The following is a 19,361-nucleotide window of genomic DNA, read 5'->3' as shown; positions in this document are numbered from 1 at the left end:
ATATTCTCCACCAATATCTCTTCAAAGACGTTTTGTGTTTGCTTCTAACAAATACTGCAACGTTGCTGTCACTAGCCCAGGGCCACTTTCATGATAATTTCTCAGTTTCCAGATTTCCAGATCACAGTGTATGGTATAAATTCAAAATACAGTCTGTCTAAAGAAGGTTGTGATGACAAATTCTCATAGACGATATCTCCCTCATCAAACTAAGCCCAAGCCAAGACAGAAAACACTTAGTTGATTCCTTGTGCAGGTACTGGTAGTAGATTTTCTTCTATTCTTCTCTTTTATTGGGGTATTACCCTTCAATAGTCCAGCTTAATATGGTATCTAAGGTATAATTTATTGCCTTGATTGAGCTCAAAGTTCTGTTCTTGGGTGAGCATTAAATCCCCAGCCAGGCTACCCAACCTAGCAACTTCATTTAGCTCAGTCACCTTCTATTCTGAAGATTTTCTTTACTTTCTTGGAAGCTTAGCTATGCATTGTACATAGCATTTCTACATGTTTCATATTGTCAGATTTATATCATCTACAGTTTATCTAAAACTGAATTTCCCTGGCAATCTCACCGTAAAGATGAGGACAAGCAATAAATAGATGGGATTATAAAGAAAGCTCAGTAAAGAAAGAGATTCATTTGTCATCATAGTGGGTAATCCAAACCCAAATGATTTAGTATGGGAAGAGTAGGCTTGGGCACTCTTATTTTGGGGGGATCTCAGCTACAGTTTGTGCAAAAGGCAATTATCAAGGAACAGGATGGTTGGTACTCAGTTGGTAAACTTCATACTATAATTGAGTTTACTAGAGATTCCTACTATTTGACTTTAGTAGGCATTGTTGCCACTGGGCTATCCATTATTTATCTCTCACTGTTTCACTATAACTTTCTCTGATGTGGTTATTTAAGCCATTTTTGCACACTCTTTAGGCTTCCATACTCATCTTGCCTCTTCTTTCTCAGCACCCTCAGCTTGTGATTTCTGTGTAGCCTCAATTATCTCTGCTTTCTTTAAAATTCATTTAAAGGTGTAAACACTTATAAATGTTCAAAAGATGTGGGGCCAGTGGAAATTCTGCAGTAGGTGTCTCCATAAAGAAATCAGTCAGTTCCTGATTGCCAACCAAATAAATGTAATAAATTAAAGCTTATGTAATACATTTTCAAGGGCTGACGACTTATAGAAACCACAAAGAACTGAAAGTGACAAAAATCCTGGCAGAAAAGGCCTTGCAGAGCTTGATATGCATCAATATTGTGGGAACTGAGGGCCTCAGGGAGCAGTGATCTGCAGATTTATTTACCTGGCTAGTGATGCTAGAAAGAACACCACATTTTGCTGAGCCAGATCCTGGCTGGGAAAAAAACAAATATGCTGCACACACTGTTGCAAAGGTCTCATTGCCTTTGAACACTCACCACCCTGACGTAGGGTGGCTATAGTTTAAGGCAATATCTTGGTTCCTCTGCCAAACACCCACCACTAGATGGAAGTTTCTCTGTGAAAAAAATCCAATTTATGCTCCATAGTAAAGTATCCTATACCTAGAGTGTCATTTATTTAATAAAAACAAAAATGATTACGTGGAATTGACATCATGGTTGTTGTTTTACGTGGCTTTCATCATCTCAACTAAAATAAAGACTATCTCATTAAAAAAATTAAGTCTGAGTGACTTGAATTTGGATGAAGAACACACGTGTCTCTGTATATCTAATGCTATTCTTTTATAAAGAGGAGAAAGAAATAGCTTGAGGTGAATGATATGAATATAAAATAGCGCTACCTTCATTTGGGTGTTTTGGCCAAGTTGTCAAGGGAAAACAATGCCTAGGGTGAGCCTGGTTGTAATGATTAATTATGACCCTTCATAAAGACAGAAAAATGTAGGCGTAGAAAATCTGCATCTCCATTCTTTTTATCTTCTTAAAAGAAACAGAAGATGAAACTAGAGAAAGAATAATGATCAAATGTCTGAAGTAGAGTTCTAAAGAATGGGTTAGGAAAGACATACACGTTACACTGATCATACACTTTCAAAGGAGCCCTTTGAAATCTTTACAAGACTGAAACACTTAGGAAAAGTGATTAATTGGTTCCTTTAATTACTTTGTCTTATTTATTTTTTTAGGAAGTAAACAGTTGTTTAGGAATATCCATGGTCTTGGTCAAATGATTCAGTTCTAAAATCAGGCCTATGTACTGGTATATTAGTAAGGTAGGTGTCAGATGCCATAACTGCAGTTCTTTTATTAACAAATTATGGTATAATCAATTTCTACAAGTGTGACTTTTAAATCTTTATGCATTTATTAAAATTTGGGAAAAACAAATCCAGGACACTTTTCCATCTTACCTTCATCTTCAAATAAATTTAGTTCAATAAATGTCTCCTTTGTATAGTTTGAGGTTAGGAGATTCAGGGATTATAAAGATAACTAAGTTAGTATTGCTGTTACAGGATGTTTATTATCTCATAAGGGGATAAGACTCAAACAGAAATGACTGCAATACAGAGCAGAGGAAAGGAAGAGCGGAGAAGTGGTATCATTTTGTTGGTTGAACGAGGTAGTTTTTAAAGAATAGCTGCTAAATAAATATTGATTGGATGAATAAGAAGTTAATGAGAATATAAATATCACAAACACTAGTATAGTATCATCAATTTGAGACTCCAAATGAATAGAATTTGGTCTTCAATCCACAATTAGATTTTATGTTAATCCTTTATGTATCAATGGTTTATAAAGCACTCAGGGTCTTTCAAGATAAGAGCTGATATATTTTAACCTGGAACTATTATTATGAAGCTGCAATTGTTATATTGAGCACCATCTTTAAGCTAAAGATCTGCAATGGCACATTTGAGTATGAATGATTTTGGTTTTCCTTTTAAATTGATTTTCTAAGTCAACTGTAAATTCCTCTCCCAGTTGTTATCACGTTCCATAGAATTCAATGACATGGAGAAAATAGCACGACATATTTGGTGGTGTTAGGGACCTGATGCCTGATAAATGATGGAAACTTATTGTAATGAGGGCAGTCACTCTTACTAATCGTTTTTTCCTATGGAAATTTCAAACTCCCAAATGTCCCCTGAATGCGATTTTTAAGATGCTTCAAAATATTACAAACATAAAAACTTTAGTTTAGTCAGTTTTCTTCAGTTCCATAAAAAGAAAAACACAAGGCAAGGGGCTTTTGCAAACAAGCTGCAGACTTAAATTACAACCTTGTGAGATAGCAGAAGGGCTTCAGTTCTGAAGGATGTGATGCCCAGATGGAGAGAGGAAAATAAAGAACCTCAGACCAAAAAGAACTGAGGCTGTTTAGTGTGAGAAGAGATTTAAGAAGACAGAGACGAGAGCGCTCATCAAATATTTTAAGAAAAAGAGGTACACACACACACACACACACACACGCGCGCGCGCGCGCATACAGTGTGCATGTATTTTATATTTTCTTTTATAAGTGGAGACATTAGAAATTATAAAAAGACAAACTCTGTTTTAGGGGAAAGAGAGGCGAAGAGAGTTGCCCATAAAGTGAGTGGCTACCTCTCAAAATAGTGATCTCTCTGGAAGTTCCCAGAGGCTGACTGACGACCACTCAAAAATGTTGGGGGTAGAGTTCTTTGGGCTCTAGAGTCTTGTACAGACTTAAAGTGCTATGTCTATATCATCAGTCGCTGTAAGAGACACTCCTGATGGCCTTTCTATGTCTTTCCTTTTACCATTGCAATGCATATTCGCTCACCTTCTCACTGCCAGCACATGAATTTCCGGGATGCAGGGTCTTCTCTGATGTCTAGAGCCCACTTTGCCCTTGGGGGTGGAGTGGTGGGGGGAGACCAGGTCAGAAGTGCCAGAGGATCAATGACCTCCTCCCCAGTCACCCTCATACAATGACTGACAGGAGCTTGTGCCTCAATACTCCAACTCCCTTGCCCTTACGTGTGAGATGATTCTGACATGTATGTTCTACACTACCTCCCGTAATTAGTTTACATTAATTTCAAATAAGATTAAGCCCTGTCATCCACATAGTAATTCGTTAGAGAAATGCTCCTTTTATTAATTGCAATTCTTCACTCTGCTTCCAGCATGTTCTTCACCTACCAAACCAACTGATGACACATAAATCCTTGTTTTTAGGTCTGCTTCTGGGCAGAACCAAACTAAGACAATCTCCAAATTAAAAAAAAAAAAAAAAAACAGAAAAAATTACCAATGTGCCAATGAAATTGATAATGTAAAAAACACATTTCGGGTAAGTGTCCCAAGTTTTTCATCTCTGTGGTATAACATACCTATGTTGTGTTCTGAGTCCCTAATCTCTAGGTATAATCAAGAACTCAAGTTGCATAAAACACCATACTTTGTTGGGGGGTGGCGGATGAGGGTGAGGGGGATCAAATGTATGGTGATGGAAGGGGAGCTGACTCTGGGTGGTGAACACACAGTGTGATTTATGGATGATGTGATACAGAATTGCACACCTGAAATCTATGTAATTTTACTAACAATTGTCACCCCAATAAATTTAAAAAATAAAATTAAAAAAAAACAAAAAAAACAAAAAAACACCATACTTTGATTTAGATATCTAAATTTAGATAAAAAATGGTTTATTCTCTTACATAGGGAATTAGGAATGAACTAGTATCTTTATTTAATAAATTCTTTATTTTCCTGACACATGATTTTCTGCTTCATACTGTCTTATGTACATTAAAGACACCCATTTTTAACACTGGTTTGCTATTGTTTCTTTCTTTGACTTTATTCCAAGTGTTAAAACATTTTGTTGTCTTCGGTTTTATCCTTTCAGATCACAGATTGTAGATAACTTTATATACACCTCTCCCCCACTGAGGGCCTTACAAGAGATAGGATTTGAATAGGGTCTAGAACTATGAGTGAAAAGCAAGAGCTGAAATTCAGGTGTTTAATTCCCACTCCATAACACTCCATCCTGTTGTGTAACTGCCAATAGCCGCAGAAAAGCACATTGTAGAATACACCTGTATCTCCTTCTCTCTGAAAATTATGATGGTTTGAAAATTCTATATCCAAAAAGCTTGAATAACATTATAATTATCATCAAGTTAACTATGAACATCTCTTAATAGAGATCCATTTTGAGTTAATAGCATTTTAATTTAGTGATTTAAAATATTTGCAAAGAGGCACAAAGTATTCTATGGAATTTGTAATTATTAATTTGAAAGACACATAACAGCTTGAAAGAACCAGTGAACAGCATGTTCTTCTTTAATTAAAGAGACTTTTGTAAGAAGCAATATAAAAATAATTCTAATGAGATATAGGGGGAGCGGGATAATGCTTTGCTTTCATAAACAAACACATTAAAGAAATGGAGTCATTAAGTGATGAAGCTGGGACTCTAGCCCAGGTCCTTAGACTACAATTTTCATATTTTTTAAATTACTATATCCTGTTGCCTTCCTTAGGCCATAGCAATTCAGAAAAATGACATATTTATGGCCAATATTAATATATCTTTCATAAGAGCAAAATGAATAAAACAGACACTTGTGAGAGTGATATTCTCTGTCATATTAGATATTTGATGAATGTCAAACTTGTTTATGAGAAAAACTAGATTTCTCATAATGAAACAAAGACACAGTTCCTTTCCTTCAAATACTCTCCTCTCTGAACATATTGCTTATTTGAATAACAGCATATATGCAAGGTGTTCCTAATTCCATTTTGCCCTAGACTGAGGCAGGGTCACACAGATGGAGAATTATCAGGTCAAATGTAACACAGCCAAGTCTAAGTTTGCAAATTATACATGTATCCATAATAAAGTAATTAGCAGAAAAGCTTAAGTAATTTGGATTCAGTTTCATACAATTTGTACTTTGCTAGGTGTATATTTAAAATGACAGTTCAAGTACATAGCCTAAATTTGATGCAAATCCAATTTAATCCAATAGATAATTCTATTTGTGTGACAAGCTCAAAGTGATCAATTAAACGTTAAACTATATACAATAGAGTTTAGTGTTAAATACATTTTATGGTATTCTCTTGGAAAATGTGAACTCCTTAAATGGTAGTAGAGTTAACTTTCTGTTAATCAGAATATCTCATTTCTTGAGGTGTCCCTAATTGGACATATTGTCATAGAATAAATTTTTATTTTTGGGTTATAAAGAAAACTTGAGGGGGTAATATTCTGGTAGTCATGGTGATCTTGCTAAACATCAGAGATGCCATTTTGTTCATTTACTTTTTCATCTGATGAGATTTTTACGTTAGCAAAAATAACAGTTGGTGTACAATGGGGGTACATCAAAAGCAAAACAACAAAAAGGAAGGATCATAACTCGAACAGCCTGACAGCTACTCCTGAGTCTTTTCACAGAACCCCTATGAGTGGGTATTACTCAGTTTGCTTTTTTTTCTGGGTAATGTTTTTTTGGATTTTAGCCAAAATTCTTTGTTTGTATAACTCTATGCTGTGTGGCATGGCAGAGGAGGCCAGCATGCAGACTGACCCTCCGGCTTGATGTGGAAAGAAAAGGGAGATCCTGGCAAATCAGTGGCAAAAAAATACAATCATCCTTATCATCACAAAAAAAAAAAAAAAAAAAAAAAAAAAAGAATGAAAGAAAGAGAAAGGAAGAAAGGAAAAAAGGCAAATAAAATGCAACGAGGAGACTGCAAAAAAAAAAAGTTCTGTGGTCTCTTTTGTGGGGGATAATATTAAGTTGGTGCAAAAGTAATAGCGGTTTAAAAGGTTAAAAATAATTGCAAAAACCTCAATTACTTTTGCACCAATCTACCGTGTTTCCCCAAAAATAAGACTGGGTCTTATATTAAGTTTTGCTCCCAGAGACACATTAGGGCTTATGTTCAGGGGATGTCATCCTGAAAAATCATGCTAGGGCTTATTTTCTGGGTGAATGTTATTTTCAGGGAAACACAGTAATAGGTTAAATAAGGTTTCAGAGGGTTCTTTGCTGTAGGAATTCTTAGAGATTTTAATATGCTAATGTACACTAAAATCCCAAGTTCTATAGAACAGCCTTAAAAGGTTGTTTAAGAAATCATGACAAAGGAGAGGCTCAGTTGGTTAGAGGACGAGCTCTGGGCAACGTGGGTCTGCGGGTTCAGTTCCCACATGGACCAGTGCAAGCTCCGCCCTTTGCAACTAGAAGGAAATCAATGAGCTGCTGCTCAGCTCCTGGATGGCCAGATGGCTCAGTTGGTTGGAGCGCGGTCTCTCAACCTGGATGGTGGGCTGCGCCCCCTGCAACTAAGATTGAAAGGACAAAAAATTGACTTGGAAAAGTCCTGGCAGTACACACTCTTCCCCAATAAAGTCCTGTTCCCCTTCCCCAATAAAATCTTAAAAAAGAAAGAAAAGAAATCATGACAAATTCTGCGCAGTCATTAAGAATGATGATGTAGATTTGTTGCTACAGAAAAGGATTTACAACATATTGTAAAGAAAAAAAAGGTTCTTTAAGGACATCTTCTATATAGCATTACAATTCAGTCATCTCTTTCCTTAACTTTCACATACATTTCACATTTCAGTTGTTTTAATGACACTTTCTTGTTTCTTTACAGTGTTGATGATCTTTGCCCATCATAAAAGCACAACTAAACCATTTGAGGCACATTTAAGATAGGTTCTGTCCATAATTTTTTAATAGCGCCTCACTATTTAACAACTTCAGCTAGTAACTTTTTGATCATGAGGTTTTAAATTTGTATGATTGTAATTATATCCAACATATGAAATTGTGATGAAATAAATATGGAAGACATATGACACCAGAGTTATTCTCTTTATTTTTATTTCAGCAGAATATTTTCTTTGCATTTGAAGTTATTTGTTATGTCATACTTCAAACAGTTCCGTACTAGAGAGTCTGGTGCCTATGAAATGGATTCAGAGAAAGGACATAGATGTTAAGTAGATAAACTGTCTTCATAAGGAAGTAAAAACTTTTCTGAGTAAACTCTTTACATTTGTTCAAATGATTAACTCCAAAGTCATGTTTAAAAACAAACAAGTGAAAGGTCATAAATAAGAGAGGAAAGGCAGGAAAAACATGCCTCTCCCTAATAAACATGATTCTCCTATTTGATGTTGATATGGAATATTTGCTTAACAAGCTCACTAGTAGGTATTTTGCCCATATTTTACATAGGACAGTCAAAATTTAAAGACCATTATCCATAATGACTGACAACACTGTTAAAATTGCCGAAAGAAAATTTGTTTCTTTTTTCAACCCCAGTTAGATCAGTTCAAATTCTCAAAATTTTAACGAAAATAATAGAGACTATGACTACCTAAGTTAAGTGTGTATCATGGTGTTTGGCAAAGTAGACATTTAATAACTACACTGAGTAAATAATATCTCATATCACTACTTGGTATTACATATTTATTTGTTTGTTAATTGAGTGGCTCCGTGAACAGCGATTTCTTCTGAGCTTACGACATTTGTGTGGCCTATAATAGGCACTCAATAAATATTTGTCACATAGATGTCAAATAAATGAAGTTACACATTGTATACATGACACGTAAAAAATAAATTATAAAGATTAAGGACCGTTGCTCATTTGGTACACTATTTTAGTCACCACTTCCAGTCCATTCTGTATGTTTTCATCAGAATTGTCATTCTCAAACACAAAGTAGATCATGTTTAAAAACATCCAACGTAATGTAAATGCTAAGATGAATTTAAAACTACTAAGTAAAGTACAAGGTCCTTCATAACCTGTCTTCAATTTGCCTTGACCATCTTCTCATGTCCCCTGCATGTGATGTTCCAACCACCCTCACTTGCTTTCTGGACACAAGTGGCTTCCTCCCAGAGCTCTGCTCTGGGCCTGTCATTTGCCTTGAATGACCTTTTTTCACAGCTCTTTTCCCTGGGGAATTCTGACTCATCTTTCAACAATTTACTTTCATCTTTATTACACATTTCCAAATTGTGCTATATTATTTGCTTGTGCTCTTCTGTTTTCCTTTACATTTGAACTTCCTTCAAGGGCTGCATTGAAATTGATTTAACGTTATATACAGTGCTTGGAAATTAGCAGGTTTGGGATAAACGTTTGTAGAATAAATGAGTAAATGGAAGTGTTGTGTGCATGTATAAGAAAAGAAAATGGTAGGCTGGGCAGAGAAAAGAAAATTTGTTTTTCTTGTGTTAGCGGCAACTTATCTATACTATTATATCTTTATACACTAGAATATTTGACTTCTAAGTTTATATTATGATAACAGTCAGCAAACATAAATACAAAATTAATTATAAAAATAGAATGTAAATAAAAAGTTTTTAGTATATATGCTGTGCTTTTAGAAGACGGACATAGAGTGAGTATAGTGACAATTTAAGCCTGGATTTTGGAACAATATAACAATCATTTGATATATATGACACTGGGGGGAAAAAACTTAAAAAATAGAAAATAAATTTCCCATGTATTTACAATCTTGATCTTTCTTCCATTTGCCAGTGATTGTGTGAAACTTACTTTTTTTTTTTTGTAAAAATGACACCACTTTAATTTCCTTCTACAATCTGATCTTAAATTGGACACCAGTTGCATATGAGCTCGCAGAAAATCTAGATCATCAGTAGGGAAATCATATACAATTATGTAGTGAATCTTAAGGGGAAAATTGGGAGTGAATGTGTTCCATTACCTTTCTTACTGAAGCCAGTGATTAAAAAGATGCATCACTTCATTTACTGGCAGGTAGTACACTTTTGTACTAAACTATTTAATTCATTTAATATAAATACTCCATAATTTATATATATTTATATTTATACTTTTATAATATTTATAAGACTCAGAAAAGTGTCCTCAAAAGTATTGTTGAATATTTTGCTTCTTTTTTGTTAAATCACTGCCTTTTAAACATTTGAAGAATACCTGCAAAATTCCACTGAAATAAGTTTTCCTCTCTTTTCTATTTAATGAGGAATATTACTTACCTTTCCCTAAGCCACAGTAGATAAGTTTATGCAGCTGCTTTCTATTTAAGGCTAGAAAAACCAATCTATTTTATATCTCTAAAATTATCAAGCAGATTTTGCTTTATCTTTTTTAAAGAAGCTGAGCTTTTAAATGTTTGTGTCTACAACAATAGTGGAAACTATTCTAATTAGTGTTCTTGTAGCAATAACTAAAACAAGTTTAGCTGAACACAATCAAATCCTGTAATTCCCAATTGTAAGATAAAAATACTTGCATTCTGACAACTATATTTTTCTTCTTCTTCAAAAACTATATCCATTTTTTCTTTACTTTTCCTTTTATTTTAACTTAAAAATTTTATACAAAAATGAGGAATAGCTGCAACCATGGTAATAGTTGCTAAGAGACAATTAGAGCAGCATTTTTAACTCCCACTAATTCTATTTGCACTAGTCTGATGGAGATCTGTAAAGGTGATTCTGTTTTCTGTGAAAACAACAAAACCAGTGCATCATAATGGGACTGGCATATTCAAATCCATTCAGTTAAAAAGTAAGATTAAAGAAGTAAAATCCACCTTTTCTTTTTAAACATAACCTCAGGTGTTTTAAGTTTCTTCTTACTTTGTTGCAGCTCCTGACTGAGCAAAGCTCGATATGCAAAAGCAGCTTTGTAATGAAGCAAAAACAGCAAGCTCTGCCAGGACTGCAGTGTGGGCAATAGGTGATAAGATTTCTCTGCTGTAGTAATTTTTTTGAGTGCCCAATTTGTTCCTCTTCTATCTCACTCATTGTTACTTTAATATATGGAAATGAAACTCTTGGGCTTTTTTCAGCCTATACAACAAACTTCAGAAAAGCTAGATTGCCCATCCTCTTTGGTGGGGGAGATATTCTGGACAAGAAATCTTCTCAGACAATTAAATTGTGGGCTAACCTCCTGATTACTGGGTGCTCTTCCCTTAAACATAGAAAAGAGATATCACCTGCCCGTGTCTTCATGTGTAGCTCACTCAGACTTTTCATTTATTTAACAATTATTTTTTGATACCCTTTCATATCACTGGGGATATACTGGTAAATGATAAACATGCACCCTCCTCTGATGGAGATAAGATCTCAACAGCAAAAGCAGATAGCTAAACTAATACAGTGCAAGGAATCCATATTCCTGCTATCTCCAATCTTTACAGCTTTACCTTTGATTACTGCCCCAGTCTAATTTCTACCTTTGTTCCCCTACCCAGTTTTTATCCCATCTAATTCGTCTCCACATTCTGAGCTTTTTCATTTTTCAACTGCCTTGCCTTAGCAGTCTCTGTCCGGAATACCCTCACCCCTTTTCTGTTCCTGGGAAAATACAGTGCATTTTCCATTTAAATGTATTTTCCCGCCGTGAAGCATTTCTGACAGTTTTGATTAGATTTAGTTAACACATCTTTCGGGTTCCTGATACATTTTTGTTTCTGAACCCATCAAATTGTCTTGTAATTATTTATGTTTCTGAGTTGTCAGCTTGAGTGTACACATTCTCAGTGTAGGGGCCATGTTTTACTCATCTTGGTACAGTCCAGCCGTGCCTGGAATGATGTCTGGTACATAGATGTTGAATGAATGTATAAGAAATCAAGTTCAGAATTGTCCTGTTTACTGCTGTTGGCTTTCTTATTGTCAGAATGCATGCTGCTTAATCCTTCTCTATATGATTCAAATAACTGAAGCTATTTTCTCCAATGATCACATCTCTTCTGTAATGACTACCAACATAACAAAAGATAGCTTTCCTTTTCTCTTGGTGCTTCTTTTTGTCTTTCCTGTCTCTTACACGTCTGTTTTTGAGGGTTGGTTTGTTTGTTTTGTTTTAATCAGTTAGTAAAATGCTCCTTCAAGATAATGAATGACTTAACCACTTATGACATGCTGAAGCATGCTCTTTAGGCCTTTGGCTCTTTTCAACGCTTTATTCAGTGTCTGAGATATTTTTGGGAGTGTATGTGGACAATGCAGAGTTCTAGATTTAGCACAATTCCTTTATCTTAGAGAATTCTGAAAATTTGTAAATGCAGACTCTAGATAAACAGACTTTATCTGTTACTCAGTATTGCCACAACATTGGCAATTTGTCAAAAATTCTGTCCAAGGCCTGACATATCATTTAGCTGGTGCCAGATAAGGAGGCAGCCTTGGACTTAGAATAAGTTAACTGGGGCCATGTCCACATTTTATCACTTATGTGCAAATAGCAACATTTCTGTTTGTGAGGAATTTTCCACTTTTAAATTGTTTGTGCCCTGAGGAAGGATTATTGGCTTCCATTTGGTGATGCAATAAACCTCAGAGAAGTCAATCATGGCTTGTAGATTTTTTTGATTAATTTGCGAACAATATGGGAAGGTCACTGAGTTTGCTGATTATCTGAGATTCACACTGTGTCTAATGGGATACTGAGCTTTTCTTTCATATAGTGAAAGTGGGAATGCTGCTAAAAAGGGCACCAAATAAATTTGAGGTACATGGTAAAGAGGCAGTTTGAGGTATCTGGGAGCTAGTTGTAGAGTCATTTTCCTCTCCCCTTTTGATAAACATCTATTTCATGCTATAAGGTCACTGCTTCCCATCTTCTGATAACTACTTGGTTAGATTCCTTAAATATTAATACATCCATGGTACGTCCCAGGGCCAGTCTAGTTCCAGTTACCTATCTAATGCCTTTCACATCATCATCTATTCAGTAAGAAGGGACGCTCATAGCAAAGTCCCTGAGGCAATATGAGATTCTTGATCACTTTCTCTGCACCGTATTTCTAAAAGAGAGAATATATTTTAGTAGGATTTTAGCAAATGCTTTTTGTTTAAACCACAGTTGACCAGATAAGAGTTAGTAAGTAGAACAGAAAATGTATCTGTTTTGCTTATCACTTTATCTTCAGCAGAACACAGTGGTTGACACAAAGTGGGCATTCAGTAAATAGTTGTAGAAGGAATGAATATACAGAAAAGGCCACTTGACTGGGGTTTTATTTTATGCTCCTTTTCAGTGTATAGCCCATGTGTAAAAGTCTATATTGCTTCCGAATCCAGCGCAATTATCAGAAGGCTTCATTGCAAACAGCATTATTGACTTTTAGAGTGATCAAGGTTTTTCAAGGTCATCTCAGCCCAATGATCCTTATTTAAAGTAAGAAAGGAAAAGAATGATGATTTTAAGTGATTCATTTACTTTTTAAAAATAAACACTTGAAGATATCTTATCCATCTCTCAGAAAGTGAAAATACTCATCTTTTCTAGAAAAATCATTGTTTGGGGGCTATAAGTAAAGTGAACAAAGCCTGAATTAGAAGAGTACAAGCCATCTCACTGCCCATTGTGACAACTGCATATTTCAGAGGATGAGTTGGGTGTGTTCATGAGAGGAGGGTTTTACTGACAGTAGGAACACAGAAATCTAGTTGCAGGACCATTAGTTTGTTTTCGTGGTGGCGTAAACATGTGAGCAACCATTAGCTTTGAGTGCTATGTTGCTCAAATAATTTTTGATGCTAGAAGAATAAAGATCAAGATTTGGTTGCTTTTTTTGCAACTGGGTTAAACATGTGAATCAAAAGCCTCGTACTTCAATGCTTAATTGATATGGTGTAAGAGTCCCTAGGGACTCTTTGCAAATAATCACATTCAAAATTTAAAATTAATGGATATGTATGAAAATTAAAGAATATGTGAAAAGGCTCCCACTATAAGCTACTTCTTTTGATATGAAAACAATTCATTTGCTTCTAGTTATTTTAAGCTACTACCGGTATGAGCTATTCTAGAAGACAATTAGATGTGTTGTTAAAGGAAGAAAATGACATGAGATGAATAATGCCATTGTCAAAAATGGGTACTTTAATATAAGTAAACGACACTTTCTCTCAATAATTGATTGCAAATTCAACAAATACTAAAAAATATTGTTAGTTGTAAGTTTCTTTTCAAAGTTGTTTTCTGCAGATAAGTGGACCTAATAGCCCATTATATTTAGAGAGCCAAAAATGCAATTTGTTTTATTGCATTGATACAAATAAAGTGACAATAATCTAACTTTGTAGGTTTGTTATATTTCTATTGCTTTACATAGCTCAGTGAGTGATAGTTACATAAATTCTTCCATTTATTTCCCCATGGTGTAATTTAAGGTAGAAAAATCAATACACCTTAAACTACAATTTCAAATACTTGTTTTGAAGTGTTTGCATGAGTATATGGCTAACTCTTATAAATATATTGCTATTTAAAAGAACTAATTAATTCATGGCATAAAAATAATTTGGAAAACATGCACAGAAGATGAAGTGTTTCTCTAACCACAGTTGTCCACTAACATATTTTGAGAGAAATTTGTATGAACTCTTCACATTATGTTTTCGAAAACTGATACTAATTAAAATGTCAAAAAAGTAATTACTGACAGCACGCTATCGTAATGTGAAGTATGCCCATACTTCTAGAAATGTACTAACATATCCTTATCTTCATCGTATTAATTTTAACATCTTCAGAGAGAGAGCAACTTCTTTTCAAATATTTTGCTGATCAAAATTATTTAGCATTTTGCGTTTTAAAAAGTGCTTTGGTTGATTCTCTGAAATTGCTTTGTATTATTGTCTCAATTTATTAAAGAAGATGTTGAATGACAGACGTATTGAAGTATATGTACAAATTCCTGACAAAGCCTGGATAAAGTCTTGTTTAGAGAAGCCAAGAGTAAAACTAACAAACATTAAAAGTGATTTTGCTTAGAGCTACAATGAATTAAAATATAGATAGTAAAAAAAAATCAGAAAACAAGCTTTTTTGTGGGGAAAATTTTATAGGACAATTAAGAATACATTATATTCTCATAATACAGTAGATTTTGTTATAATTTATGAGATTTATACCTGAGAGGAATTTTAAAGGAAGGAATGTCTATTACTAGTTTCATTATTACTATGCAGTCATGATAGAATAGAAACGTTTTATAATTCAGCAAGAAGAATAGTAATAGAAATAGGAAAAGTAGACACTCACGCTTTCTCAGTTCTGGGGATCTCATGTATATATAGCATGGTGACTATAGTTAACAATACTGTATTATATACTTGAAAGTTGCTAAGAGAATAGATCTTAAATGTTCTCATCCCCCAAAAGAAATGGTAATTATGTGAAATGATGGAGGTATTAAACAACCCCACTGTGGTAATCATTTCACAGTATATTAGTGTATCAAATTATCATCTTGTACACCTTAAACTTGAACAATGTTATATGTAATTCATATTTCAATAAAGCTGGAAAAAAGAAAAATGTAGTTTATTTGAAATGAAAAAAAAATTAAGATGTCCAGTTCCCTCAGCAAGAGCTTATTTAAGCCTTATTTAAATAGTTTATCCAAAGCACCTGGGTGTGCTGATTTTCTTCCTGGAAACCAGCTAAGCCTCTGAACTGAGTCAATGTGCTTTAGGCACTCAATTGCTTTCTCCAGATATAGTCTTTTAAGCACAGGTGCTAAGAGGAGGGTCTTTCTGAGCTTTACTCACCCTCTGACAGGAACTTGGCAACCAGTCTGTTGCTAGAATTGACTGCTCTCTGGGATGAACGAGGAGTTATTTACAAAGCTTCAGTTGTTCAGGTCAAACAACTCAAACTCTCAACACAGGGGGCGGGAGTGGGAGAACGAATGAATGGAAGTTTGAGCTGAAATGACTGTCTTGCTTAAGAAACTAAGATAAATTCTTTTTTCTTGGATTCCATAAATACACATTGAAAAGCTCATATTCCCTGAATAATTGCAACCTTAAGAATTTTGAACTCCCTTAGGAATAACCTGAATGATGTACAGGTTTATAATTAATATTTTCCAATATAATATAAACATATTTCTTCAATCAAGTATTTTTTTTCATCTATAAAAAGATAACAGGAGGTGAATACTTTGTCATTTCCTCTTACAGTATGCTCTGGCTTCACTAGACTTTTAAAAGAAGTACCATATCCTTTTTTACCTTTACCTTTTACAAATTCTAATATAGTCGAGGAAGGAAACTTAAGGCATCTGGTTTAGCACCCTTCTATGTTAAGGAGGAATCTCTGAAACATGTTTGTTTTGATTTTTATAGTTGAGTATTTAAGTTTTCTTTACAAATAAATGTGCACATTAGTAAATTTACTACTACAAATCAAATCATATATTTATGTAGATAAACTATATGTAGCAAACTAACCAACGAAACATCATGCTGTGATATTGTCTAGACAACATAGCATATTGTAGATAAATATGGGCAAACATTTCTAAAACCGCTAGATGGCATTCATTCACTGCAATTTTGGCCAAATACACACTTTCAAAGCTTTATCATAAGGAGCAGTTTAGGGAGAAAGCAAATGTTATTCATCATTTGAGGATATTTTCCTATCATTTAACACAATGACAAAGCTCTATTTTATCTTTTCTTTCAAATCTAATCAACAAATATTTATGGAAAGCTTAGTTCAAGGATTCTTCCTTTGTGCGAAGAGTTGAAAATCACCTTTCCTGTAGTGGTAATATATTTACTACAAAATCTAGAAGAAAATAGGCTACATGCAGTATGCCACTTAATTTTCTTTTATTTCATTGCTGTACTAATTCATGTTGCTATTTCTCATGTAGCTATTTCTCTAAAGGTTAGAAAAAGCACATGGTCACAAATATTAAAATTTTCAAATATTTTTGATGGCATTAATCTTCCAAATTAATGTTTATGAAAATAAGAGGCCAAGAAATTTTGATGATTCATAAAAGGTCCTTTCTATTGTATGTCTTAAAAATGTGTGAGAAATAGTGCTACTAATTGCATGAAGACCTAAGAACCAAAATGGTCTTTGGTGATAGAGGATTATGATTTTTGTTTTGGAGATAAATTATTGAATGAAAATTCCCACACTCCACACTTCAAACGAGGTGGCTGGAGGAAGACATTGATGGACACAAATAAACCAAAGGTCAACTTTTTTGTAGAAGGTCTGGGTAAATAATATAAAGTCCAGGACTTACCTGTTCTAATATGTTTTGAAGCCTCTCTATTTCACAGTCTATTACAAATTTCTTCTCTTGTCTTCTATCAAGTTCTTCTAGAAGTTGTCTATAGCTGACATCATTAAAATTTTCCACACATATAGCACTGACATGCCAACCATTTTGTCCTGCTTTTTCCATAATAGCTTGAAGTATTGAATATCCTAGTGGGAGAAAAAAATCCAGGCAGGTTACTAAAAACATCCTTTTCTCCCCTTTAATAACACACAGGCACTATTCTGCATCAACATTTTTATGTTCCAAAATATACGATGGATGCTTAGAAATTTAAAAATCTGAGTGGTTATTTCCAAATCATTTGTTTTTGTTTTCTTTACTTAGAGCAACAATATCCTTTAAAATATTGCTTAGATGAAGTAGCAATATCATACCCTAAGTAAGCTCTCAAAATCTTTCTACTGAATACTATTACATTGTTCTAGACACATTTTTGATGAGATAAGCCCAAAACCAAATCCAGCACCACCTGTAGTGAATAACGATTTTATAAACTGTTAATTTTATGCAGTAGACAGAGTTAGTTTTGAATAACTGTTTTGACTGTCCCATTGAGCAAGGTAGAAACAACAATTTTTGGTTCAACTATGGAAGATAAGATGTAAAAAATACAACAATAATGTAACAGTATTTATTGAGGACCCATTATTATAAATGGAAAAGGCATCATTTAATTCTTCTTCCTCTTTTGACAAGGGAATGATGTGGATGGATGTGAACTGAATAACCCAGTAAGTGAGGGACTGGGCACTCAATCTCATAATCTAGTAGAGGAGACAAAGAGTCAAATACACAAAGGCAAATTAGTTTTAAAAAGCATAATCATAACTGTATTCAATATAAGGTGTTGGTCCAAGGGAAGGTTTGGTTAAATCTGTCTGGATGAGATAAGGAAAATTACCACAAAAGAGAAACAACTGGAATTGGTTATTGAAGATTGAGAAGGCACATCAAAGATTGCTGAAGAAGGAGGGGCGTTTTTTAGCTGGAGACAGGTGTCCAGAGAGGATAGAATGGTCTTTACCCTGTACTCGGTCTCTTCTGCATGTGGAAGCGAAGTCATGGGACTTGGTATCTGGGTTAAGGACGAAGGGGCAAATGTGTGAATCCAGCACTTAGAGTATGTCTTCATGCTATCATTGTCTTGAACTCTTGCTTTTTCCAGCTTTCAGTTTTAAAATGGAATGTGAGAGAAAGAGAGTAGATTCTGTGAATCTATGAATAGCCCAAACAGGAGCTGATTAGGTTCAGAGTCTGTTAACCAGTTACTTCCCACCTGTGGCTTAGCATAAAAAAATATGCTAGTCTTCTTTAAGAGGGTGACACTTTCTTAGGCTCAATATGGCAGCTGCCTATAGTGTCTACCCCGCCTCCCCCATCTGTGAAGTTAGAGTGAAGAGCTGGATTAAAAGTGAAGACTTAAAACAAATCTATGATATGTGTAAGGTAAGAACACACTTATTCAGTTTTCATTGGTATGTGAATCTCTCAGAGTCAAAGATTTTGATTTTTAGGTATGTTTTCTACAAGTCAGAGTTTCAAAAATTATGGGTATTCAGTTAATATCAACAGATGGAACTGATGATGAGATCATATTTGAAACATAAATTACCTGATATCCTGCCAAATGAAATACTGTGGCAGTCAGGATTCATTTCTATCTAAACGAAAAAAAAACAAATTCCCCAGAGGAAGAAGGAAGGCATGTTAATTACTATATAATTATTCTGGTATATCTGTTGCTCCATTTAGTCTTTCCTTTTGTAATGTATGCTTGTAATTATCTTTTCAAATCTTACCTAGGTTACCCCCACCCCCCACTCCAAATCTAGTACTCTCCCTTGTTTCCTATTTGATGCTTGTGTAACATGATGATTTGAGTCCAATATACAATGTTTATGTCTCATCTATTCTGTTACTGGGGCTTGCTCTCTGATAGTAAGTGAAGCAGTGTTCCTCTTATTCATTTTTGACACCTATGAACACGTTCTTTTTAAAAATACCAGTAGACATCTTACTATTCCTTTTTCTCCTTTTACTTATTGTCATACCCAAATAATTTATATACTTTCAGTTTGTTTGATTTTTCACATGTTGTAAAAATGGTAAATATTGACCACACACATTGAAATACTAGTCGTCCTGCTCCCTGAGATCAATTCACAGCTTGGCACAGTTGTTTAGATATTGCTTGCTTTTTTTTTCTTTTTTTTTTTTCGCATCATGTGGTTATCAGGTGTCATGTCAGTATTAGGCATCCAG

The 19,361-nt window shown here is 34.5% G+C and overlaps 1 protein-coding gene across 6 annotated transcripts in view; it reads right to left on the bottom strand.

Annotated features, from left to right (window-relative positions):
• The window catches only part of GRIA4 (glutamate ionotropic receptor AMPA type subunit 4), a 368,916-nt gene that overhangs the window by 97,444 nt on the left and 252,111 nt on the right, over positions 1–19,361 (bottom strand). For all 6 annotated transcript variants that reach the window (XR_004424402.1, XM_033120550.1, XM_033120549.1 and 3 more), the window contains exon 5: positions 17,061–17,245. Coding sequence is in view for 5 of the 6 variants with exons in the window: in XM_033120550.1 (XP_032976441.1) it covers positions 17,061–17,245 (185 nt within the window). In the remaining variant the exon portion in view is untranslated. The remainder of the gene's footprint in view (positions 1–17,060; positions 17,246–19,361) is intronic.

This window comes from Rhinolophus ferrumequinum, chromosome 11, assembly GCF_004115265.2.
Source record: "Rhinolophus ferrumequinum isolate MPI-CBG mRhiFer1 chromosome 11, mRhiFer1_v1.p, whole genome shotgun sequence".
Classification (NCBI taxonomy): domain Eukaryota; kingdom Metazoa; phylum Chordata; class Mammalia; order Chiroptera; family Rhinolophidae; genus Rhinolophus; species Rhinolophus ferrumequinum.
This window is presented reverse-complemented; position numbering and strand designations above follow the sequence as displayed.